Here is a 21,078-nt window from a genome sequence, read left to right as displayed (position 1 = left end):
ACAATTCATTGATTCAACTCTAGAAGGATCAGAACCTACTGGAAAAGACCCCAACACCACAGGATTCTCAGAAAGCAGGCAGAACCTGGCTTGGATCATCCATCAGCTCAGACAACAGAGACTCTGAGGTAGTCTCTCCTCTTGAGCCTTCAGGAATGGTCAACTTCAACCAGCTACCTTAAGTGTAGGGAAAACAAAATCCAGAAAGGTTGACTTGCCTCAAATGACTCAGCTAACATGCTGTCACCATTCTACCTGATCTCAAAATCCACACTCTTTTTTTTACTAGACCAGAGAAGGCACTAGTAGCTGCTGGGTCATGGAGAGGGAGACAGGGCCTCCTGGGAGAACAAAGCAAGCCACAGCCAGTGCTAGAGTCAACCAAATCTTTATTACTCTCTGCAGCAGAACTAATGGAGCCCCCATTTCCAGGAGAACTTCAGTGGGGTACTTTGGCTACCAGGCAGGAATGTTAAAATTTCTATTGGGGATTGGGACAGAAGGTGGGAAGAGACTGGAAGGGGGCCAAAGGGGGAAACTGCTGAACCACCTGAGGGCAGGCACACATGAGGGCTTCCTGGGCTGCTGTAAAGGTGGATCAGGCCTCAAAGGAGAACACTGCCATCATCTCCCTCACAATGAAGGATGAGACAAAGCCCAAGATGGTGACAGTCAGTCACAGCTATGAAGAGAGGGCTGAGCTCCCGGTATGAGAGGCATTTCTGGATGGAGGCAGCTTTCTAGGGCTAGAAGTCTCAAATAAAACTCACCTGTTCCCCAACCAGGGGCCCCCAAGTTCAGCTGGTTATCATGGGTACCAGGGGACCCAGGAAGCTGGTTGTGGGAAGGATGGGACTTAACTCAGGGGTGTTTTGGGTATAAGCATGTGTTGATATTAACAAAACAGGCAATATATTCATGATAGATGCAATCATGAAACTTCCCTCCAGAGAAGGCTCACATCTCCCCTTTCAGCCAGGAAGCTCCTTAGCCTAAAGGCCCACGGTGGTCTGAACCCAGCCTCCACCCCAGCCCAAATTAACTCCCATTTAATTCCTTGGACATGTGATGACGTTCATGGCTCTGCACACTTGCCAATAACCGTTTTTCCAGCCTATCTGCCTTGCTCCCTGCCCCACCTGTTCTTGTCAAAGGACTGCAGTTTTGTCAAGTGCTTGTTTACTCCTGTTCTCCCTACCAGGCCTCAAGCTCCCTGAGGAGAGAGCAGAGAGCCCTGAGAGCCAGATTCATGTCGCGTCTACAGCGCCTGGGGAACTCCAAGCCAAATGAAGTAGTATTTGCTGTGCCCTGGTGTGTTTAGAGGAAATGTATCCATAAATGTCTGTAACAGATTTTGGGGGTGTCTGGCAGTAGATGTGGTGACTTCAAGCTATGTTTGTACCTGGGATGATAGCTTCTTCCCATGTGGGAAGTGAGGGTAGGGAGTCGGGGAAATGGTCCAAACCTGGAAGGAACTAATGGAGAGAATAGGGCCAAAGTGGGACAGGGCTTGGATGGTGGAGGGTGAGATCCAGGAAGAAGAGGGGTCTAGCAGTCTAAGCGCAGGGGCCAGTGCTCCGAGTCCCAGGGCTCAGAACCAGCAGGGCGACCACATGAGCGAACCAAGCGCTGCCCCAGTGGCGGCTCCCGCAAGCATGCCCATTGCCAGAGGGGCGCCGGCGCTGTAGCAGGGATCCTCCCGCACTATCACGTGCGTCACACCGGGGCCTGCAGAAGGAGACAGCACATGAGGTTCGGAGACTTAAGAGGTGGGAGTAGAGTGATCTTCGTCCCCTTCCTGCAGCCCAACCCAGTGTAAGGCGCCGAGCCCATTCTCCTACTCCCCAGTCGAAAAAAACAGATCCTTGCTCACGTGATCTTCCTGTTCCGGGAAGAGCTCCACCCATGGCTCCTAGGCCTAGGATCTGCTACGGACGTCCCCGTAACCTAGGGGTCCGCTACTGCGGGCTAGGGCGGAGCGGCAAGGAAACCCTGAGATCGCTGAGCACAACCATGTGGCACCTAACGCCTGGGCGTTCCCGACCATTAGGCTCTAGAGCGAGGAGGAGGGAGGAGGCGGCCATTCCTGCAGTAGCCATCAGGGGCCGCTACCGGCTCAGGAATGGGTATTTCAGACCGCAGGGCTGAAAGGAGCCAGCCTGGAGGGGTGAGGTCAGCTCTGGAGGAATGCTGGTCCCAGGGCTATCCCAGTCTCGGCCTGGGGACGAGCTTGCGGAGGGTTCTGCCTGGGAAAATCCTGCACACTAAAAGGATGAAGCCTGGTTGAACCATGGCTGAGACGGCGCTGGATCGAGGCAAGCCGTGGGGCACACTGGAGACTTACCTGCGTAAGGCGGCCCGTAGTAGCTGCGGATGTACGTGGCCTCGTGTGCGTTGGGAGGCACCACCTCGTAGTAGTCTTGGTATGGGCTGTAGACACGAACCTGGAGAATCCAGCCAAGTCAGATGCCCAGGAACTCCCTGGCCCGGGTTTGGTCCCCTACCCCCATGCCTGGCTCAGGCCTCTCTGGGATCCATGGAGCTGCCTTCTCAAGTTTAGAAATGGGCCTCCAACCACCAGGAAGCTCTTGGAGAAAGGCCCTGCCTTCCTCACAAGGTCCACAATTCTTGTACTCTAAAACTTCCGCCCTGCATCCAGCTCCCAGAGATGCCCATTCTCCTACCCTGGCCTTCCACCTAGCTCAAAAAATTCTCCATGGCTCCCAACTTCTCTTCATAGTCTAATATTTGCTAGCAGCTCTATAATGATCCCACTTTGAGAGACCCAGGTCTACTACTCACAAGGAGGGGAACATGGCTAAGCCCCAGGCCCAGGAAATAAACAGGGGTTGGGGAGGAAGGAAGGGAAAGGAAGGATAGGGATGAGACGTAACTAAAATACAGTTATGCATCTCTTAAACAACAGGGAGACAGTCTGAGAATTGCATCCTTAGGTAATTTTAGTTGTCATGTGAATATCATAGAGTGTACTTACACAAACCTAGATGGCACACACCTAAGCTATGTGGTATAGCGTATTGCTGCTAGCCTACAAACCTGTACCGCAGGCTACTGTCCTGAATACTGTAGGCAATTGTAACACAATGGTAAGCATTTGTGCATCTAACTAAACATATATAAACATAGAAAATGTAATGCATTGCCTTACAACATTATGACAGCTACAACATCACTAGGTGATAGGAAAGTTTCAGCTCCATTATAATCTTATGGAACCACCATTGTATATGTGGTCCATCCAATTGGACCAAAAATTGTTAGGCTGCACTAGGCTGTAACGATTATCGAGCACCCACTATGTACCAGGTCCTGAAGGAAGTGATCACATGTGTTACCGCCTCTAATCCTTAAAGCAGGTATTAGCTCTGCATAGCCATAGGGTTGGGGACTGAGGTTCAGAGAATGGTCAGTCTTCCCTCTGGAATGTACTTCCTGCCCTCCCTCTCTCCCATTAGATTTCCACCAACCCTTCAAAGCCTAGCTCAGAGGTCACCCACTCCACTCCAGGAAGCTCCTGATCTCAGGAAGAATGATTTTTTTTCCTGAATTGTCTGGACTTTGCTTGTGCCTCTCGTTGCTATCCTTTCTCCTGGCCTTTCTTGTGGCCCAAATGCAAGCTACTTCTAGGTGAGGACTCTGATTCGTTTGTGTCACCAGCAGGGCGTAGTGCATATCAGGAACCAAGAACTATGTGCTGAATTAAATGGAAGCTCCAAACCCCTCATTTTACCCATGAGGAAGCAGACCTGGAGAGGGCTCATGATCCCCTTCTCTTCTGGATCTTTCCTCTTAGCCCCCTTCCATCCTATGTCTCTCTCTAACCAGGATTCACAACTGAACAGTCCAGCTCCCCTTAGAAGTCCAGGTGTCTCAAACTCCACTCATCTCAAGGTGATTGCAACATTTCTCCATATGCTAAACCTGCTGCTCTTCTTATAAATCTTTTTTTTTTTTTTTTTTTTTTTTTGAGACAGAGTTTCATTCTTGTTGCCCAGGCTGGAGTGCAGTGGCACGGTATCGGCTTACTGCAACCTCCGCCTCCCAGGTTCAAGCAAGTCTCCTGCCTAAGCCTCACAAGTAGCTGGGAGTACAGGTTCCCGCCACCACACCTGGCTAATTTTTTTTTTTTTTTTTTTTTTTAGAAAGAAAGAAAAAAAAGAATGAAGAAGAGGAAGAAAAAGGAAGAGAAAGAGAGAGAGAGAATGGGAGTATTGCTTTCTTGCCCAGGCTAGAATGCAGTTTAGTAATGGGTATTGAAAACCTCTTTTATACCAATAATTATACTTAATGATGTAGACAGGAAGGAATAAGGGAAGAAGATAACAAATGAGCAGCCAACCACTATTTCATTTAAACCTATGAAATGCTATGCGATTACTGAGGAGTGATTTACTTCCAATTATGTAGTCACTTTTGGAATAGGTGTGAGGTGGTAATGTATGTTTTGTGTATTTGAAGTGGAGAGTTCTATAAATGTTTATTAAGTTTACTTGTTCCGGGTCTGAGTTCAAGTCCTGGATGTCCTTGTTAATTTTCTGTCTGGTTGATCTATAGAATCGTTAGCTCTTCTTGTTACATTGATCCTTTTGCCATTATGTAATGTCCTTCTTTGCCTCTTTTGATCTTTGTTGCTTTAAAGTCTACTTTATCAGAAGCGAGAATTGCATCTCCTGCTTTTTGTTTATTTGTTTATTTTTACTCTCTGTTTGGTTGGTAAATCTTCCTCCTTCTCTTTGAAAACCTCCAGACCCATGTGAGATGGGTCTGGATGCAGCATACCGATGGGTTTTGGCTTTTTATCCAATTAGAATATATATAAGTTTAATACTGCCATTTGATGCTAGCTGGCTGTTTTGCCCATTAGTTGGTGTACATTTTTCATTGTGTTAATGCTCTTTGCTTTTTGATATATTTTTGGAAAGGCTGATATTGGTTGTTCCTTTATATGTATAGTGCTTCTTTCAGAAGCTCTTGTAAAGCAGGCCTGGTGGTGGTGAACTCTCTAAGTACTTGTTTGTTTGCAAAAGATTTAATTTTTCCTTCGCTCATAAAGCTTAGTTTGGCTGGATAGGAAATTCTGGGTTGAAAGTTCTTTTCTTTAAGGATGTTAAATATTGGTCCCCACTCTTTTCTGGCTTGCAGGGTTTCTGCTGAGAGATCTGCTGTAAGTCTGATAGGTTTCCCTTTATGGGTAACCTGACCTTTCTCTCTGGCTGCCCTTAGTATTTTCTCCTTTATTTCAACCCTAATAAATCTGGCAATTATGTGCCTTGGGGTTGGTCTCCTTGAAGAATATCTTTGTGGTGTTCTCTGTATTACCTGGAGTTGAATATTACCCTGCCTTGCCAGATTGGGAAAGTTTTCCTGAATGATATCCTGAAGAGTATTTTCCAACTTGGATTCATTCTCTTCATCACATTCAGGTACACCTATCAAACGTAAATTAGCTCTTTTCACATAGTCCTATATTTCCTGGAGACTTTGCTCATTCCTTTTTATCCTTTTTTCTCCAATCTTGTCTTCTCGTTTCATTTCACTGAGCTGGTCCTCGACTTCTGATATCCTTTCTTCTGCTTGATCAATTCGACTGTTTAAACTTGTGCATACTTCGCGAAGTTCTCGTGTTGTGTTTTTCAGCTCCATCAATTCACTTATATTCCTCTCTAAATTGTCCATTCTCGTTAGCATTTTGTCAAACCTTTTTTCAAGGTTCTTAGTTTCTTTCCATTGGGTTAGAACAAGTTCTTTTAATTCACAGAAGTTTCTTATCACCCACCTTTTGAAACCTGCTTCTGTTATTGGAACACATTCGTTCTCCATTAAGCTTTGTTCCGTTACTGATGAGGAATTGCGATCCCCTGTAGAGGGAGAGGCATTCTAATTTTGAGTATTCTCTGCCTTTTTAGGCTGGTTTCTTCTCTTCATTATATATTTATCCCTCTGTCGTCTTTGTAATTACTGACTTTCTAACTAAGTCTCTGAGCGGACGTCCAACTTTTGATTCCCAGTGCTGAAATCTGAGCAATCCACTGCGCCGGCCAAAACAGCGGTGTTAAGATTGATGGTGCTTTTCTGCCCGGGAATCTCCAGACTCTGCACCAAGTACTGCTGCACTAAGGCGCCAGCAAAACCACCGCGCCGGCCACAAGAGTCGCTCTGGCGACCCGTGGGGCTCCTCTGCTGGGAATCTCCTGGTCTGTGAGCAACAAATATTCGTCTGAAAGTGTGGCATCCTCTCGTTCTCTGCGCTTTCACTGGGAGCTACGTGCCCGAGCTGCTAGTGATCAGCCATCTTGGATCTCTCTCCCCATTTTTTTGTATTTTTAATAGAAACAGGGTTTCACTGTGTTGACCGGCCTGACCTCAGGTGATCTGCCCACCTCAGCCTCCCAAAGTGCCCAGCCTCATAAATGCTTTTCTCAGTACATGCCATCACCATGCACTCAAATCAAGAAAGGCCAGGCACAGTGGCTCATGCCTGTAATTCCAGCACTTTGGGAGAGTGAGGCAGAAGGATTGCTTGAATGCAGGAGTTCAAGACCAGTCAGGGCAACATGGCAAGAACCTGTATCTACAAAAAATTTAAAAATTAGCTGAGTGAGGCCAGGCACAGTGGCTCATGCCTGTACTCCTAGCACTTTAGGAGGCCAAAGTGGGCGGATCACCTGAGGTCAGGAGTTAGAGACCAGCCTGATCAACATGCAAAAACCCCGTCTCTACTAAAAACACAAAATTAGCCAGGTATGGTGGTGCATGCCTGTAATCCCAGCTACTCAGGAGGCTGAGGCATGAGAATCGCTTGAACCCAGGAAGCGGAGGTTGCAGTGAGCTGAGATTGTGCCATTGTGCTCCAGCCTGGGCAACAAGAGCACAACTCCATCTCAAAAAAAAAAAAAAAAAAAAAATTAGCTGAGTGTGGTGGTGCATGCCCATGGACCCAGGTATTTGGGAAACTGAGGCCGGAGGATCAATTGAGCCCAGGAGGTAGAGGCTACAGTGAGCAGCGTTTGCACCACATATTCCAACCTGGGCAACAGAAGGAGATCCTGACTCAAAAAAAAGAAAAAGAAGGAAAGAAAGCAGGTTGTTGCCCTTGTCTTTGCACATTCACTTTTGACACACCAACCAGCAGGTCTTGTGATTTTACCTTCTAAATATGTTCTTCTGTCCATTCTTTTGCCCAATGCCAACAGAATAGGCTACTGGTTTTAGCAACTTGGAAGCTGTGAGTGACCTTGAAAAAACTTTTCAGAGGAGTTGCTGAGTAGGAAAAACCAAGCTATGAAGGGTTGAAGAAAGGCTGAGAGGTGAAGGATGCAATCTGCATGTCATGACATCTCTTTCAAGAAGTTTGGTGGTAAGGGGAAGGTGTCCAAGCATACCTTGTGATTTCAAGTATCATGCCAGTTTCCTTTGATAGGGATATGCTTCTCATCTTTCTCATTCATTCACATTTTCTCATTCACCTTACCCAACCTGTCTTTCAGACTCAACTCAAGCATCACTCCCTGAACCTCAGGTTCTCCCGTCTGGACACCCACAGCCCTTGGATGTCCCTGCGTCACAGCACCGATCATGCTGTCTTCCCATTGTGTACCTGTGAATGTACATCTCTCTCATCAGACCAGGGGACACCTGCGAGGGCATAGACTGGGTCTAATCAGATCTGACTGGAACATGGCAGGTACCTAATAAATGTTTATTGAATTTATTCCAATGAATCAAATACAAGGCCAGACTGGAACTAAGGTTGCCCAACTCTGAGTTCAGTTTCAAGTCAGGGAAAACAAACAGTCCCAAGACAATGCAAGAGGCTCAGACAAACAATGTTACACATCAGTGAACTCTATGGTGCTCCCTCCCCATCAGTGATCCAATAGGGATTTCTGGTAGGCAGTACCAGGATCCAGGCTTCAAGTCCAAAAGGGGCTGGAGGGATCTAAGTTCTCAGATCCATTTTTATTGGTGGGGAAGTTGAGGTTCAGGGCCTCCACCTTGCCCTGCTGCTGCACAGTGAGTCAGTGGCCTTGGGAGGCCCTGGAGAGGGTGGAGCATCCCATATCCCTCTAGGGCACCTGTTTTTACTCTTCAGGTCTGGGAGGCCCAGAAGTAAACTCCTGTAAGTCACCTGGCAACAAGTGGGGATAGCCCAGGGACTCATGGGCAGAACCTGAGGGTTTGAGCCTGCCTCTCCCTCTCCAGAGGCTCAGCTATTTTGTGGATAGGACCAGTGTTGACCAATCAGGGGGTCACATACAAATGACTCATTTCCCTTTGCTGAGTTTTTGTGTTATTAGGTTTACAGTCTGTTAAATCCTATTTTTTTAGGCATGAAGAATACCTCAGAATGGGCTGGGTGTGGTGGCTCACGTCTGTAATCCCAGCACTTTGGGAGGCCGAGGTGGGCAGATCATGAGGTCAAGAGATCGAGACAATCCTGGCCATGATGAAACCCCATCTCTACTAAAAATACAAAAATTAGCTGGGTGTGGTGGCACGCGCCTGTAGTCCCAGCTACTGGGAGGCTGAGGTGGAAGAATCGCTTGAACCCAGGAGGCGGAGGTTGCGGTGAGCCGAGATTGCGCCACTGCACTCCAGCCTGGTGACAGAGCAAGACTCCGTCTCAAAAAAAAAAAAAAAGAAAAGAAAAAAAGAGAATACCTCAGAATGATGGGCTGGGAGTCCCAGACCTGCCACTGATGAGTTGAGTGACCCTGATCAAGTTAGGTAACCTCTCCAAGACACTGAGGATCTAACAATGTCACATCTATACAACTTGGTGGCCCAAGCACTTCTAGGTTTAGTGATTCTGCACATCAGAATCATCAGGAGACAATTTATTTATTTTGGAGATAGATAGGAGATTTTTTTTTTTTGAGATGGAGTCTTACTCTGTTGCCTAGACTGGAGTGCAGTGTGGCGTGATCTTGGCTCACTGCAACCTCTGCCTCCCAAATTCAGCCTCCTGAGTAGCTGGGATTACAGGCGCCTGCCACCATGTCTTGCTAATTTTAGTACTTTTAGTAGAGATGGAGTTTCACCATGTTGGCCAGGCTGGTCTCGAACTCTTGACCTCAAGTGATCCACCCACCTCAGCCTTCCAAAGTGCTGGGATTACAGCTGTCAGCCACTGCACCCAGCCAGGAGACTGGTTCAAACTACAGGTTTCCTAGGTCTAGGCCCCATGCTAGATCTCTGAAATTAGGACATCCAGAGGTAGGACATGAATACTTGTTGTTATTGCTTGTTAAGTTCCTAAGCAATCCTGATACACAGCCACACTGAGCCCCACTGTGTAAGAAGAGCTCCCAGTTGACTATAAGATCACAGGTACTCTCACTTAAGCCCCTTCCTGCAACCTACTCCATGCCAGGCCCTGTGCTGAGCACAGGGACAGAGAAAAGATTCAGGCTGAAATCCTGCCTTCAAGAAACATTCAGGGTAAGTGGACACAGACTAGACTAAATTAGACTATGTAGTAGTATTGCTATAAAAGAAGTTTTCACTCCTTACTTCCTTCCTTTGCTCACTCAATGAACATTGCCTGAGCCCCACTGTGTAAGAAGGGTCAGCATAGACTCCCCATCACTGAGCACTAATTAAGTGTGTGCCATATACCTAGCCTTGTGCCAAGCTCCATAGAGGCAGCGCAATCAGGCGTGGGCCTTGCCTTGGAGGAAGTTCTAGGCCTCAGGGAAGACCACACAGACAGGAATAAACCAGCTCTGAAACCAGGCAGAATGAAGAAAGTACTAAGCCTTAGTGCCACTAGGCTGTGGGAGGGAATGACGATGCTGGTGGTCTAGGAAGTCCCCACTGAGGAGGTGGCAGCCTTTGAGGTGGGCCTTACAGGATGGGCATCAGTTTGTCAGGTGAATGAGGAAACTGAGGTCTCGTTGGCAGGGGGCACAGCATGTGTGAAGGCTGGCAGAGGGAAAAGGTCTGGTGTGGCTGGGAGCAGAGGGTAAAGCAGAGCAGTTGGTTGGTGTCCCGTGGGTGATAGGGAGCCATGGAATGTTTGTCACAGGGAAGGGATGTGACTAGGCCGGGTTTTGGAGGCTCATCCTGGTGGCCAGTATGGAGGCAGGGAGGGCTGAGCCAGCACTTACCCAGATCCGCCTCTCAACCTTACAGGGGCTCCACGAGCGGGTCACACACCTGACCTTGGAGCAAACCCGGCGGCTCCTGGGAGGGACGGTGGCTCCAGCTGGGGCCTGCTCAAGCCACAGAAACCCAAGAAGGGGGAGGGAGGGGGGTGTCAGAGGCCCTCTACACTTGAAGAGACTCAGAGCTCTTTCCAGACCCTACCAGAGCCCTCCACCAGCTGGACTGTGGCAAAGAGTGTCCTCTTTCTCCTCAGCTCTCATGGTAACGGGGGAGGCTCAGAGAAGGCTGATGACTGCCAAAGTTACACAGAAAAGGACAAGTAGTCTCTTTCCAGAATTAGCCCACCCTCCCCTATTTCATGCTGCTGGGGTTTCCAGTCTCCAGGGAGGACAGGGTGACTCCCATCGTCCTCTAGCCCACCTGGTCCGCTTCACCCCCAGCCTCGTCCCTGGCTGTGGTCCCAGGCCCTGTGTTCCCAGTAAAGCTGGTGTTAGAGGCTCCTGGAGCCTCCACCCGGAGTGAGGTATGAATTGCAGCATGTCAGAGGACAAAGGGCAGATCATTCCCACACAGGCTACAGAGAAAAGCCCATATACACAGAGGTGAACACACAGAGACAGGCAGACACAGGCACAAACACACCCCCACTCTAGTAAGCCCAGGCCCAGAGGGATGTGTGTATGTGGAATATGGGAGGTAGAACAGAGGTCGGAGCAGAGAGAAGGGTCAGGAAAGTCACAGGAGGTGGACAGGCAGAGAAAGACGAGGCTGCTTCATAGAGTCACAGAGTGCAGATGGTCGCCCGCACCTCCTTCCCTCAGCCTCTGGTGGAACTGATTTGCCCCACATAAAGAAGCTTTGAAGCTCAGAGCCAGGGTAGCCCAACTGGGGTCCCTCCATCCGGCAGACTACTGCTATAGCCTCCTTACTCCCAGCTTCCTCCAATTCACCCGCCACTTGGAAGCCTGAGTCTGTCCCCCAAAATGTGACCACAGCCCTCACTGCTGAATGTCCTTTTTTGCTCCCTACAGGCCTCAGGAAAAGTCCATTTCCTCCAACTGGACTTTGAGGCCCATAGTGAGCTGGCTCCGATGACCTCCGAGGTCACTCTCCTGTTTTATTCACCCCATGAATTGCTCTCCAGCCAAGCAGACTCTTGGCCCTTAGACACATGCATATGTGCACACACACACACATGCACACATCACTTCTCTGTCTCTGCTCATGCAGTTACTTCTGCAGATAATGTGCTCCTCTCAGAATCTCACTGACCTAGGTTCCATGATAGGCTTTTCCACTGACTTAAGACTATAAGCTTTGGACAAGTCACCTGCCCTCTCTGAACCTTGGCCTCCTTATCTATAAAATGGGACTAAATACCAACCTCCACCCACCTGCCCTGCCAGGGTTGTTTGAAGATGAAATGTCACTGATGCCAGAGGCTTAGCATGATGCCTGACCCTCAGCAGGTGGTTGCCTGAAGGGTTTGGAGACGGAGTTTCGCTCTTGTTACCCAGGCTGGAGTGCAATGGCACGATCTTGGCTCACCGCAACCTCTGCCTCCTGGGTTCAGGCAATTCTCCTGCCTCAGCCTCCTGAGTAGCTGGGATTACAGGCATGTGCCACCATGCCCAGCTAATTTTTTGTATTTTTAGTAAAGATGGGGTTTCACCATGTTGACCAGGATGGTCTCGATCTCTTGACCTCGTGATCCACCCGCCTTGGCCTCCCAAAGTGCTGGGATTACAGGCGTGAGCCACCGCGCCAGGCCCTGAAGGGGTTTCTAAATGCATCCAGGTCTCCCCTGCTGCTTCCCAGTAGACTTTCTCTGTAGGTAAGCAGGGCCTCCATTGTGCCACACAGAGAAAGAGCAAGCACAGATTCTGGAGTCAGGCAGATAGGGGTGGAGGCCAAGATGGGCCTTGGGCGGCTCTTGAAACCCTCACCTCCATCAGTCACAAGCTCTGTTGACTCCATCCCCTAAATATGTCCTGTACTTGTCAGCCTGTCTCGGCCAGCAAGGCCTTAGTCCAGATCTCCAGTCTGTTGTCTGGACAGTGTCCCAGCCTCCTAACTGGCCTCTAGGTGTCTGCAGTTGCCATCTACAATCCTTTCCCTACCTACCAGCCAGACTATCTTTTTTTTTTCTTTTTTCTATAACAAAATTTCATAAACTGACAGACTACTCTTTGTTGCCAAATGTTACAAGTGTCTTTTTATCTTTTTTTTTTTTTTTTTTGAGATGGGATTTTGCTCTTGTTGCCCAGGCTGGAGTGCAATGGTACAGTCTCGGCTTGCTGCAACCTCCACTTCCTGGGTTCAAGCAATTCTCCTGCCTCAGCCTCCCGAGTAGCTGGGATTACAGGCATGCGCCACCATACCTGGCCAGTTTTTGTATTTTCAGTAGAGACAGGGTTTCTCCATGTTGGTCTGGCTGATCTTGAACTCCCAACCTCAGGTGATTAGCCTGCCTCTGCCTCTCAAAGTTCTGGGATTACAGGCATGAGTCACTGTGCCCGGCCAACAAGTATCTTTTTAAAAATATAAATTGAGCCTGATCTGATCATGCCATCCCTCTGCTCAGAAACTTTTCATGGCACCCTGGTGCTCTTAGCAGAAACCAACATCCTTCATACAGCCCACAAGGCCTGGTCCTGCCAACCCTCCTTCCCCACTTCCCTACTCACTCCTTAAGCACCAGCCACTCCAGCTGTCCTTCTGCTCCTCAACTTGCCAACATCTTAACTTCTCCAGAGCCTTTGCACATGCTGATCCCTCTGACTGGAATGCTGTTTAGCAAAGGGGATTCAGGGAATGCTGAATCCCCTTTACCTCAGCCCCACACTTTTCACCCAGTCAATTTCTGTTTATCCTTCAGTTCTTGGTTTAAGCCTTGCCTGAACTACCACCTGGATCAAAGGGCCAGACACTGCAAATCTGTCAGAGCCCTTATTACTATTAAAATGGAATAATTAATCGTTTCATGTCTGGCTCCTCACTAGGCTGAGTACAGGAGGGCAGAGCCCGCATCCCCTTGGTTCACCCCTGATCGCTGGCACTTGGCACAGCACCTGGCCCATAGTAGGAGCTCACTAAATCTTTGTTGTGCTGATGAATGAGTTTCAGTCTTACAGGGAGAGAACAATAACCCCAACCTCACAGGACCATTGTGAGGAGCAGCTGGAATGGTACCTGCACCATGCCTGGCACATAACAGTTGCTTGATAAAAGACAGTTCCTTTTCCCCAGCTCACATGCCACTCCCTCCAGCAAGTCTCCATGGAGGCTTCTCTCTCTCCTCTGAGCACCAGTTGGCTGTGCCCTATCCTTTCCCACTTGGGACTTAGGCATCAGAGTCTGCACAAACACATGAGGCTGAGAACTTCTGGCAGGTGGAGACCGAGTCTGAGTCACTCATGATTCCATGGCACATGGAGGTGGTGTGGAGAGGGGGAGAGAATGGGGGACTCACCGGGGTAGAGTTTGCCTCCAGCAGCGCTGTCTTCCATGCTCTGCAAAGCAAATCCCACCAGAGCATTAGGAGGGAGTTCGGGGGTAGGGGAATTGGGCCCCCACATTTTAGATTTTCCTCTCCAACCCAGCCTCAGGCCCCAGTCTCTCATGAAAGGAGAGATCTCTTGTCTCTCTCAGGAAGACAAAGGTGACCCCTCCCCTGCCCCAGTCACATGGATGGAACACTAACTGAGCCTAATTTCATTCTTCTTGTCTCCTCTAGAAGTTCCAGTTTCCTCATCTACACAGTAGACGGTGGGGCTTGGGTGGTCTTTCAGAGGATGTCAGATTCTGACACTCCTGGGTGGGTGCTCTAGCCACAGCCCCGCTCCACACCCCAAATCTACAAACAAAGCAGTTCCCCAAAGCTCTGACCCCAGAGCCCCAGGAAGGCCCAGCAGACACAGGACAATTGGGCCTTTGTTGGTTGCCATGGCACCTGCTGGGTTGGACAAGGCGGCTCTGTGCTGTCTGCCTGGAGCTCAGCTCCCTACTCCCACACACCCATCTCTTTCACTCTCCTCCAGCACAAAGGCCATGCACCCCTCAGCCAGAGGGTAGGAAGGGATGGTATGTGAGTAAGCGGATGGCGCCTGAGGAGGACATACCCAGGCTGGCCGTGTGGATATGCATCTGACATTGGGGTACCCCTGCCTGGGACATAGCTGACTGCCTTTGTAGGCAGGTCTGGGGCTACCCTTCAGATCAGAGTCCACGAGAAGGGCAGGGCATCTTCTCAGAGGGGAGCAAGGGTGCCACTAGGCTGCCCTGCTGCTTTGCATCACCCTCAGGTGAGGGCTCACCTCAGAGGCTGCTAAAGACCAGGAACCAGACACCTGAGGCAGGTGTGCACACCTCCCCTCAGCAATCCCGAGTTCATCTGAGACCGCGTGAGGAGTCCACTGTGTGCCATGTCAATCACCGTGAGCCCTCCAAATCCACTCCACCCACCTCCAATGAGACACCCTTGCCAACTGGCTTTAGTGCCCTCTTCCTACTGTCAGAGAGTCAGAAGGCCCAATGAGAAGGGGGTGCCTGGTCACTTTCCCGAGATTCCACCCCATCCTCTCCTGGGAGTGACTCACAGGGCATCATCCTTGGTCTCTGCACATAGGTGCAGGCGGGAGCCTTCCCGTAGGTTCACGGTGAGCAGGCCATCTCGGCTCCGGCCCTCTGGGGGCTGTACATCTGGAAGCAGACACATATATATGGGTTTCCACAGGCACAAGCCCCAGGTCCCCCCAGTAAACCAGGAACAGGAATAGGAACTGACTTATTTGGGCTGTTTACTGGCCATTGCCAACCTCCTCTGATCCCATATACTCTCTCAGGGATTCTACTCTACGATTCTAGACTTTCCAACCTTTCCATTCTGACGTTTCCCTCAGCATACCTCCCAGTTACCAGATACCCTGTTACAACTGTGGCCTGAGCCTTGGGGGAGGAATGTGGAGATTTGCTGTGACTCTGGGCCACTTTGCTACTCTGAGCCTCCTAATTTCATTTCATCTTCATCCAGTAACTAGCGCCTGGAGGGCAGGAACTGTTCCTGACTCGCCTCTGAGACACAGCACAGAGGAGAAAGGCACTAAAGGACTGATTTCTTTTTCTTTCTTTCTTTCTTTCTTTCTTTCTTTCTTTCTTTCTCTTTCTCTCTTTCTTTCTTTCTTTCTTTCTCTCTTTCTCTCTCTTCTCCCTTCCTTCCTTCCTTTCTTTTCTTTTCTTTCTTGGTCTAGCTCTGTCCCCCCAGGTGGTAGTACAGTACCATGAACACTCACTGCAACCTCTGCCTCCCAGGCTCAAGCAATCCTCCCACCTTAGCCTCTTGAGTAGCTGGGACCACAGGCACACGCTACCATACCCGGCTAACTTTTGTTTGTTTTTGTTTTGGTAAAGATGGGGTTTTGCCATGTTGCCCAGGCTGGTCTTGAACTCCCAGACTCAAGTGATCCACATGCCTCAGCCTCTCAAAGTACTGTACTGGGATCATAGCTCACTGCAGCCTTGAACTCCTGGGCTCAAGCACTTCTCCTGCCTTGACCTCCCAAGTAGGCATATGTGACCACATCTCACCATTTTTTTTTTTTTTTAGAGACAGGGTCTTGCTATGTTGCCCAGGCTGGTCTAGAACCCCTGACCTCAAGTGATCTTCCCACTTCAGCCTCCCAGAGTGCTGAAATTACAGGCATGAGTCACCACACACAGCCAAGGACCTATTTCTTAACTCACACCAAACTGAATTGGAGTTGACAGAGGCTTAGAAGCAACATCTGGGAAATGCCTCTGAAAGCTGCAAAGAGGCTTCCAACTGCAGGTATTCTCAGACACAGGGGGAGGGCTCTACCCACAGTCACAGTGCCACAGAGGAAGGGGCTTCTGCTCACCGTGGCACTCTTGGCCGATCTTTATGTCACGGACATTGAAGTGGATGAGCACACGGTCCTCTTCGTCCTGCGCTGTCTCATCATGGTAGTATCCCAGGGTTCCGTCCATCCACAGGGCAAACCAGTTTCGCTTCCAGCGGCGGAGAATGGAGCCTGTACAATATTCCAGATGCACTAGGCAGGCTGATCCCAGAGCCTGCTGGTGATAGGAGCCCCAGACAGGCTCCCAAGTCCCCTCAGCCTCAGTCCCTAGTGTTATAACCACCTTTTTCTTGTGTATCTACTCCCTGAGGGCAGGACCTCCTTCTCTCTTAGTCACTTCCTACCTCCCATTGGGCCTGATGCACAGTAGAGGCTCAATAAATGTGTTGAATGGGGAAATGAGTAATGGGGCCCATTGCTTGGGAGCTTCTAAGGCCAAGCCCCAGGTCTTTTCAAGGGCAAAGACCTCTCCCTACCTTAAGCCTCCATCTTCTCTCTCTCTCTCTCTCTCTCTCTCTCTCTCGAGATAGGGTCTTGCTCTGTCAACCAGGCTGGAGTGCAGTGGCGCAAGCATGGCTCACAGCGGCAAGTGATCCTCCCGCTTCAGCCTCCCAAATAGCTGGGTCATCAGGCATGTACCACTGCACCTGGCTGATTTTTTAATTTTTGGTAGAGACAGTGGGTCTCACCATGTTGTCCAGGCTGGTATCAAATTCCTGGGCTCAAGCAATCCTCCCAGCTCAGCCTCCCAAAGTGATGGGATTACAGGCGTGAGCCACTGCGCCGGCCTCTTATCTCTCATCTCTGACTCATGTGATGGTTATTTGTGTAGCCTCTGCCTCCTGTACCACACTGGGAGTTGCAGCTCCCCACACAGGTCCTGGAACCTGGGGAGACCTGTACTCAGTGTTTGCTGAACGGAATGAACCGAGAATGGACAGGGGGATGGGGCATGGGACATGGGGCTGCCTGTCCCAGGGGTGCCCAGGATAACTCTTGCTCACATCATGATTCTGGTCAGAGGTGGGTCTGGAAGCCTGAAACCTAGCTTCAGACATTTTGCAACTGGAAATCTTAACAGGGAAGGGCAAAGACATAAGAGAACTTCTGCGGGCTTTGTGGATTCCAAAGCACAGAGGCAGTTTTCACTTTGTTCTGTGCATTGTTCTATGTCCAGTCCGGGGTTGGGGGACTGTGGACACATAGAAGGTCAAACCCAGACCCTGCCCTTGAGGAGCTCGCAGACTGGGGGCAGTCTGGGGTCAGGGAGTGGGGAGACCCACAGATAAAGACAGTTCTGTTATAAGGAGATCACTGTAAGGCACAGTGGGAACCGAGAAGGGAGCCTCTAATCCAGCTTGACACTACCGCAGGGGCAGGGGTGGGGGCTGGAGGAAAAGCCAAGGAAGGCTCCTCAGGGAGGGGCCCATCTGAGATGAGTGGTGAACAAGTGGAAGTTTACCATGCAGTCAGGAATGGGAAAGACCTTCAGGCAGAGGAAAGAGTGTGGTCAGAGGAAAGGATGAAAACGTCCTGGCTTCTTGGGAGAAGGGTTCCCTGTGGCAAGCCCACTTCTCTCACCCTGCCCCAGGACCAGGGGCCCAGGATCACTCACTCTGTCTCCACAGCCAGCCGCCCCTCAGCAGGGCCATTTCTTCAAAAGGACTTTCCAGGGCGGAGTCAGGCGGGACCTGTCAGAGGAGCCACAGGAGACATAGGCCTCAGCAGCAACTCCCTGGAGAGAAGCCCCCAGCCCTGCCGTCCCCAGGGGAGCCACCCAGGAAACGTTTGAAGGAGGGTTAGTAAACAAACAAGGACCAGGCAGCCTCGGCCTCCTCCCCATTCTCTGCTCAGGAAGAGAATGGGAGCACTGTCCCTGTGGGGTCAGCAGGGCAGCCAGCCGTTGGTGTGGGGTGGGGGTGGGGACCAGGAGCCTGGATTCCAGCCTCAGCTCCATAACCTTGGCCACGTCCCTCCTCCCTGCCCCTCTGTCCTGGCCTCAGTTTCTAGCTCAGTAGAAGCGTGTCTGCGAGGCAGGCAGAGGCTGCAGGAGCTCTTGAAACATTAGAATATGCTTCTATTGTGGAGCATGAGACTCTTAAAGTATTAGAACCGTGGGATTCTGTAATGTGGGAGTGCAGAATATTAGAATCACAGCAATGGACGGGGGAAAGTCTCCCCCCCATTTGGACCCCACTAGAGCTGTTTACAAAGTGCTTAACAGAGCAGCTCAACAGCAGTTGTGATGGACCGAGTACTCTGTCCAAGTACCCGCCTCGGTGCTTTCATCCATTATCTCATTTAAGCCTCCCTGCAGTCCTGATTATTCCTATTTCAGAGATGAGGAAACGGGCCGGGCCGGCCAGAGAGGTCTAATCAGTTGAACGGGACCATTTAATCAGTAAGCAATGGAGCCCAGCCTCACACCCAGCCGTCTTGGCTTCAATTGTTATGCCAGCGGGAGCTTTGAGAACTCCGGAAGCCAGGCCACACTCCATAACAATTAAATCAGAATGTCTGAGGGCAGGAGGCAAGCCCTGGTACTCTTCAAAGATCCTCAGATGACTGCAATGTACAGTCAAGTTTGGAAGTCACTGCACATACTACTTCCTCACCCTGTCCTCACACTAACCCTGTTAGGGAGGGAAACTTTACTCCTATTTTACAGATGGACAGACTGAGGGGCGGCAAATGACTCATCCATTTATGTGATGGAGCTTTCACTGGAATCCAGGTAGGTGCCCTCTGTTCCTGAGGGCTACTCACTTGCCAGCGGGTGCCCCCACCCCTCCCCCACCTGCTCACACCTGTTGCTGCGTAACAAGAGCTGGCACACCTGGGCTGGAAGGCCCGGTCTTCTCTGTTCCTCTTGCCGCTCCCTCCCCTCTCCACGGTCTTAACACAAGTCAGACAAGGGGCCCAGGTGCAGACTCCCTTTCCAGTCCCTCCCCTTGATGCACCCACCTGGTCTACACTTGTTGCGGATGTTGCTGCCAAAGGGACCGCTACTCGATGCTGCTGCCACCCAACCCGCTGCGCCTGCGCTTTGTGAGCCCCGGAGAGCCTGGGGCATTTCTCTCCTCCGGCAGTGCCTGGGAGCCCAGCTGCCCCCGGGCCCCGCCCTCCGGACCTGCCCACCGCCAGGGAGGGGCGTGGCTTGGAGAGATGCTGACCCGAGGCGTGCTGGGACTTGTAGTCTACCCCTCTAGAGCCGGACAGAAGCCGCCTCGCCTGCAATTTTACTTTTCTGTTAAGACATTTGTTCACTCATTTATCATGAAATACTTTTTCTTAAGAATCAGTGAACTCAGTTCCTAGAAAAAAAAAGTAAAGTTGCAAGGAGAAGCCAGGCTCCTAGTTTTGCATTTTTTTTTTTTTTATGCTTCCCCCTTCCATCCCCAGCTTCCAGTCTAGTGAGGGAGATTACCTGGAAACACACAATTGGAGCGCAGGGTGTGATTTAACAATGGAAAAGATGAGCCTGACTTTTCCCAAGGGGGTCAGGAAAGCTTCCCAGAGGAGGCTGAAAGGCACCTTGGAGGATGAGTGGCAGTTTCCAGGGCGACCCGAAGGGTCCCTATGAGCACTGTCAGGATGTTGAAGAGTGCCCAGCATTTCTGTGTGTCTACAACATAGAGCACAGGGGTGGGGAGGGCATGGGGAGTGGCAGGCCATAGAGCTGCAGGATTTGCAAAGAAACAGCACAGAGGCCTTGCATGACAGGCGGAGAGCTTGGATGTTATGACGCAGTGACTGGAGCTGGGGGTGGGAGTTTCAAAATGAGAAGTGAGGTGTGTGATTAGGGGGTCGGAAAGGCCCCTCTAGGGCACAGTATAGATTGGAGGGGGCCCACCTGGAGAGGGAAGACTTTCTGTATCTATCATCTCGAATTATGATCATTTCCTTCAATAGCTCAACCCCGAAAACCCACACCTACCAGCAGCCACAGGATGTCATTCAGAGACCAGAGGCTGTCAGGGCCTAAAAGACTTCTATCCCGTCCCCTATGTAGCAAGGGTGCCCACCCTGCCCTGGGTTCTTCCTCCTGTCCCAGAGAACTCTTCCTTACCGGGGCTGCAGGGCTCATGGTTCCCGGGCGGCCAGGGCAGCATTTCCCAGAAGGCTCCCGCAGGGGGGCATTTCCCTGAGCGCCTTAGAGATAAGGGGATCAGGAAGGTGCTACCAAGTGGGAGACTGAGGGGGAGGCAAGGAGGGAGCGCACAAGTAAGGTCGCCCTCTTTCTCCAGGCCCCTCCAAGCCTTTCCAACTGATGGCTCTAACACTAGGTTCACTGGACAAGTCATCCCGGATTCCGAGGTGGTCTTAGCCCAGCATCGCCAAGGTTCCCGGGGTGGGGGTGGGGTGGGGGTGGGGGGCGGGGTTATGGGGGAGCACAGGAACGGGGTCGGTCCTCCTCCCTAGGTTGGGGGCGGGGCTACATCTTTATTCTCCGGCCTGTCTGGCCAGCGCCCATCACCCCAGTCCTGGCTGCTCAGTCTGGCTCTTTAAGCCTTCCTCTCTTGCTCCTGCGACTCTGTAATCTTGACCTCGAGCTACCCGGGCGCTTCGGCTCTTTGTGCGGTGCGTGCCCTGCTGAGGGTTTCACTATGGCCAATCCTATTGGCCATTGAGTTCATCCCCTTAGCCGACGCAAGAACCAGCTCTCCCAAACCGCATTGTTTTTCATCTCTGTGCCTTGAATTCATTCTCTGTCCGATCCCTGGAACGTCCCAGCTCCAGCTTCTCCTAGCTAAATTTTCCACCTCCACAGTGGAAGGAAGAAAGGAAGGAGGGGGAGGGGGAAAAAGAGGGAAGGAAAGAGATATGGAAGGAAAGAGAGAGGCAGGAAAGAAAGGAGGGAAAGGGGAAGGGGAAGGCAGGCAGGCAAGGCTGCAGCTGGTCTCAGAGGAGCTGAGCCTGGGTCCTGCCCCAACCCAGCCTCTCTTCAGCTCTCCCTGCTCACCTCCCCGATGGGCAGTGGGGCATGCTTCATGTTGGGGGCGGGGATGGTGCAATCCTCCTATATTTCATTCTCCGGATTTAGCAACCAGATGAAAAAGGAAGGTTCTCC

General features: G+C 50.7%; 1 protein-coding gene and 1 long non-coding RNA gene across 5 annotated transcripts; one reads left to right on the top strand and one right to left on the bottom strand.

Annotated features, from left to right (window-relative positions):
* Nucleotides 1-372: 372 nt before the first annotated feature.
* Nucleotides 373-20,174, bottom strand: PLEKHB1 (pleckstrin homology domain containing B1). Of its 4 annotated transcripts, none has more exons than XM_021675079.2 (8): nt 20,077-20,174; nt 17,623-17,698; nt 16,026-16,178; nt 14,727-14,829; nt 13,601-13,640; nt 10,131-10,235; nt 2,345-2,444; nt 373-1,728 (listed from the first exon to the last, which is right to left on the bottom strand). In XM_021675079.2, the coding sequence occupies exons 1-8, from the start codon at nt 20,092-20,094 to the stop codon at nt 1,592-1,594; spliced, it is 732 nt and encodes a 243-aa protein (XP_021530754.1). In that variant the 5' UTR covers nt 20,095-20,174; the 3' UTR covers nt 373-1,591. The 4 variants fall into 4 exon arrangements, with proteins under 4 accessions (XP_021530754.1, XP_012312373.1, XP_021530755.1 ...); XM_012456950.3 differs by lacking the exon at nt 20,077-20,174 and adding an exon at nt 18,972-19,115; XM_021675080.2 differs by lacking the exon at nt 10,131-10,235 and having other exon boundaries at nt 20,077-20,173.
* On the top strand, nt 4,145-7,926 carry LOC135270116 (uncharacterized). The gene is made up of 3 exons (XR_010338366.1): nt 4,145-4,271; nt 7,215-7,378; nt 7,509-7,926. It is a non-coding gene; the product is annotated as an uncharacterized LOC135270116 (long non-coding RNA).
* Nucleotides 20,175-21,078: the final 904 nt, after the last annotated feature.

Source organism: Aotus nancymaae, unplaced genomic scaffold, assembly GCF_030222135.1.
Source record: "Aotus nancymaae isolate 86718 unplaced genomic scaffold, 86718_ANA_hifiasm-v0.15.2.pri h1tg000059l, whole genome shotgun sequence".
NCBI classification, from domain to species: domain Eukaryota; kingdom Metazoa; phylum Chordata; class Mammalia; order Primates; family Aotidae; genus Aotus; species Aotus nancymaae.
Note: the sequence above shows the minus strand (reverse complement) of the source record. Positions and strands in the feature narration are given on the sequence as shown.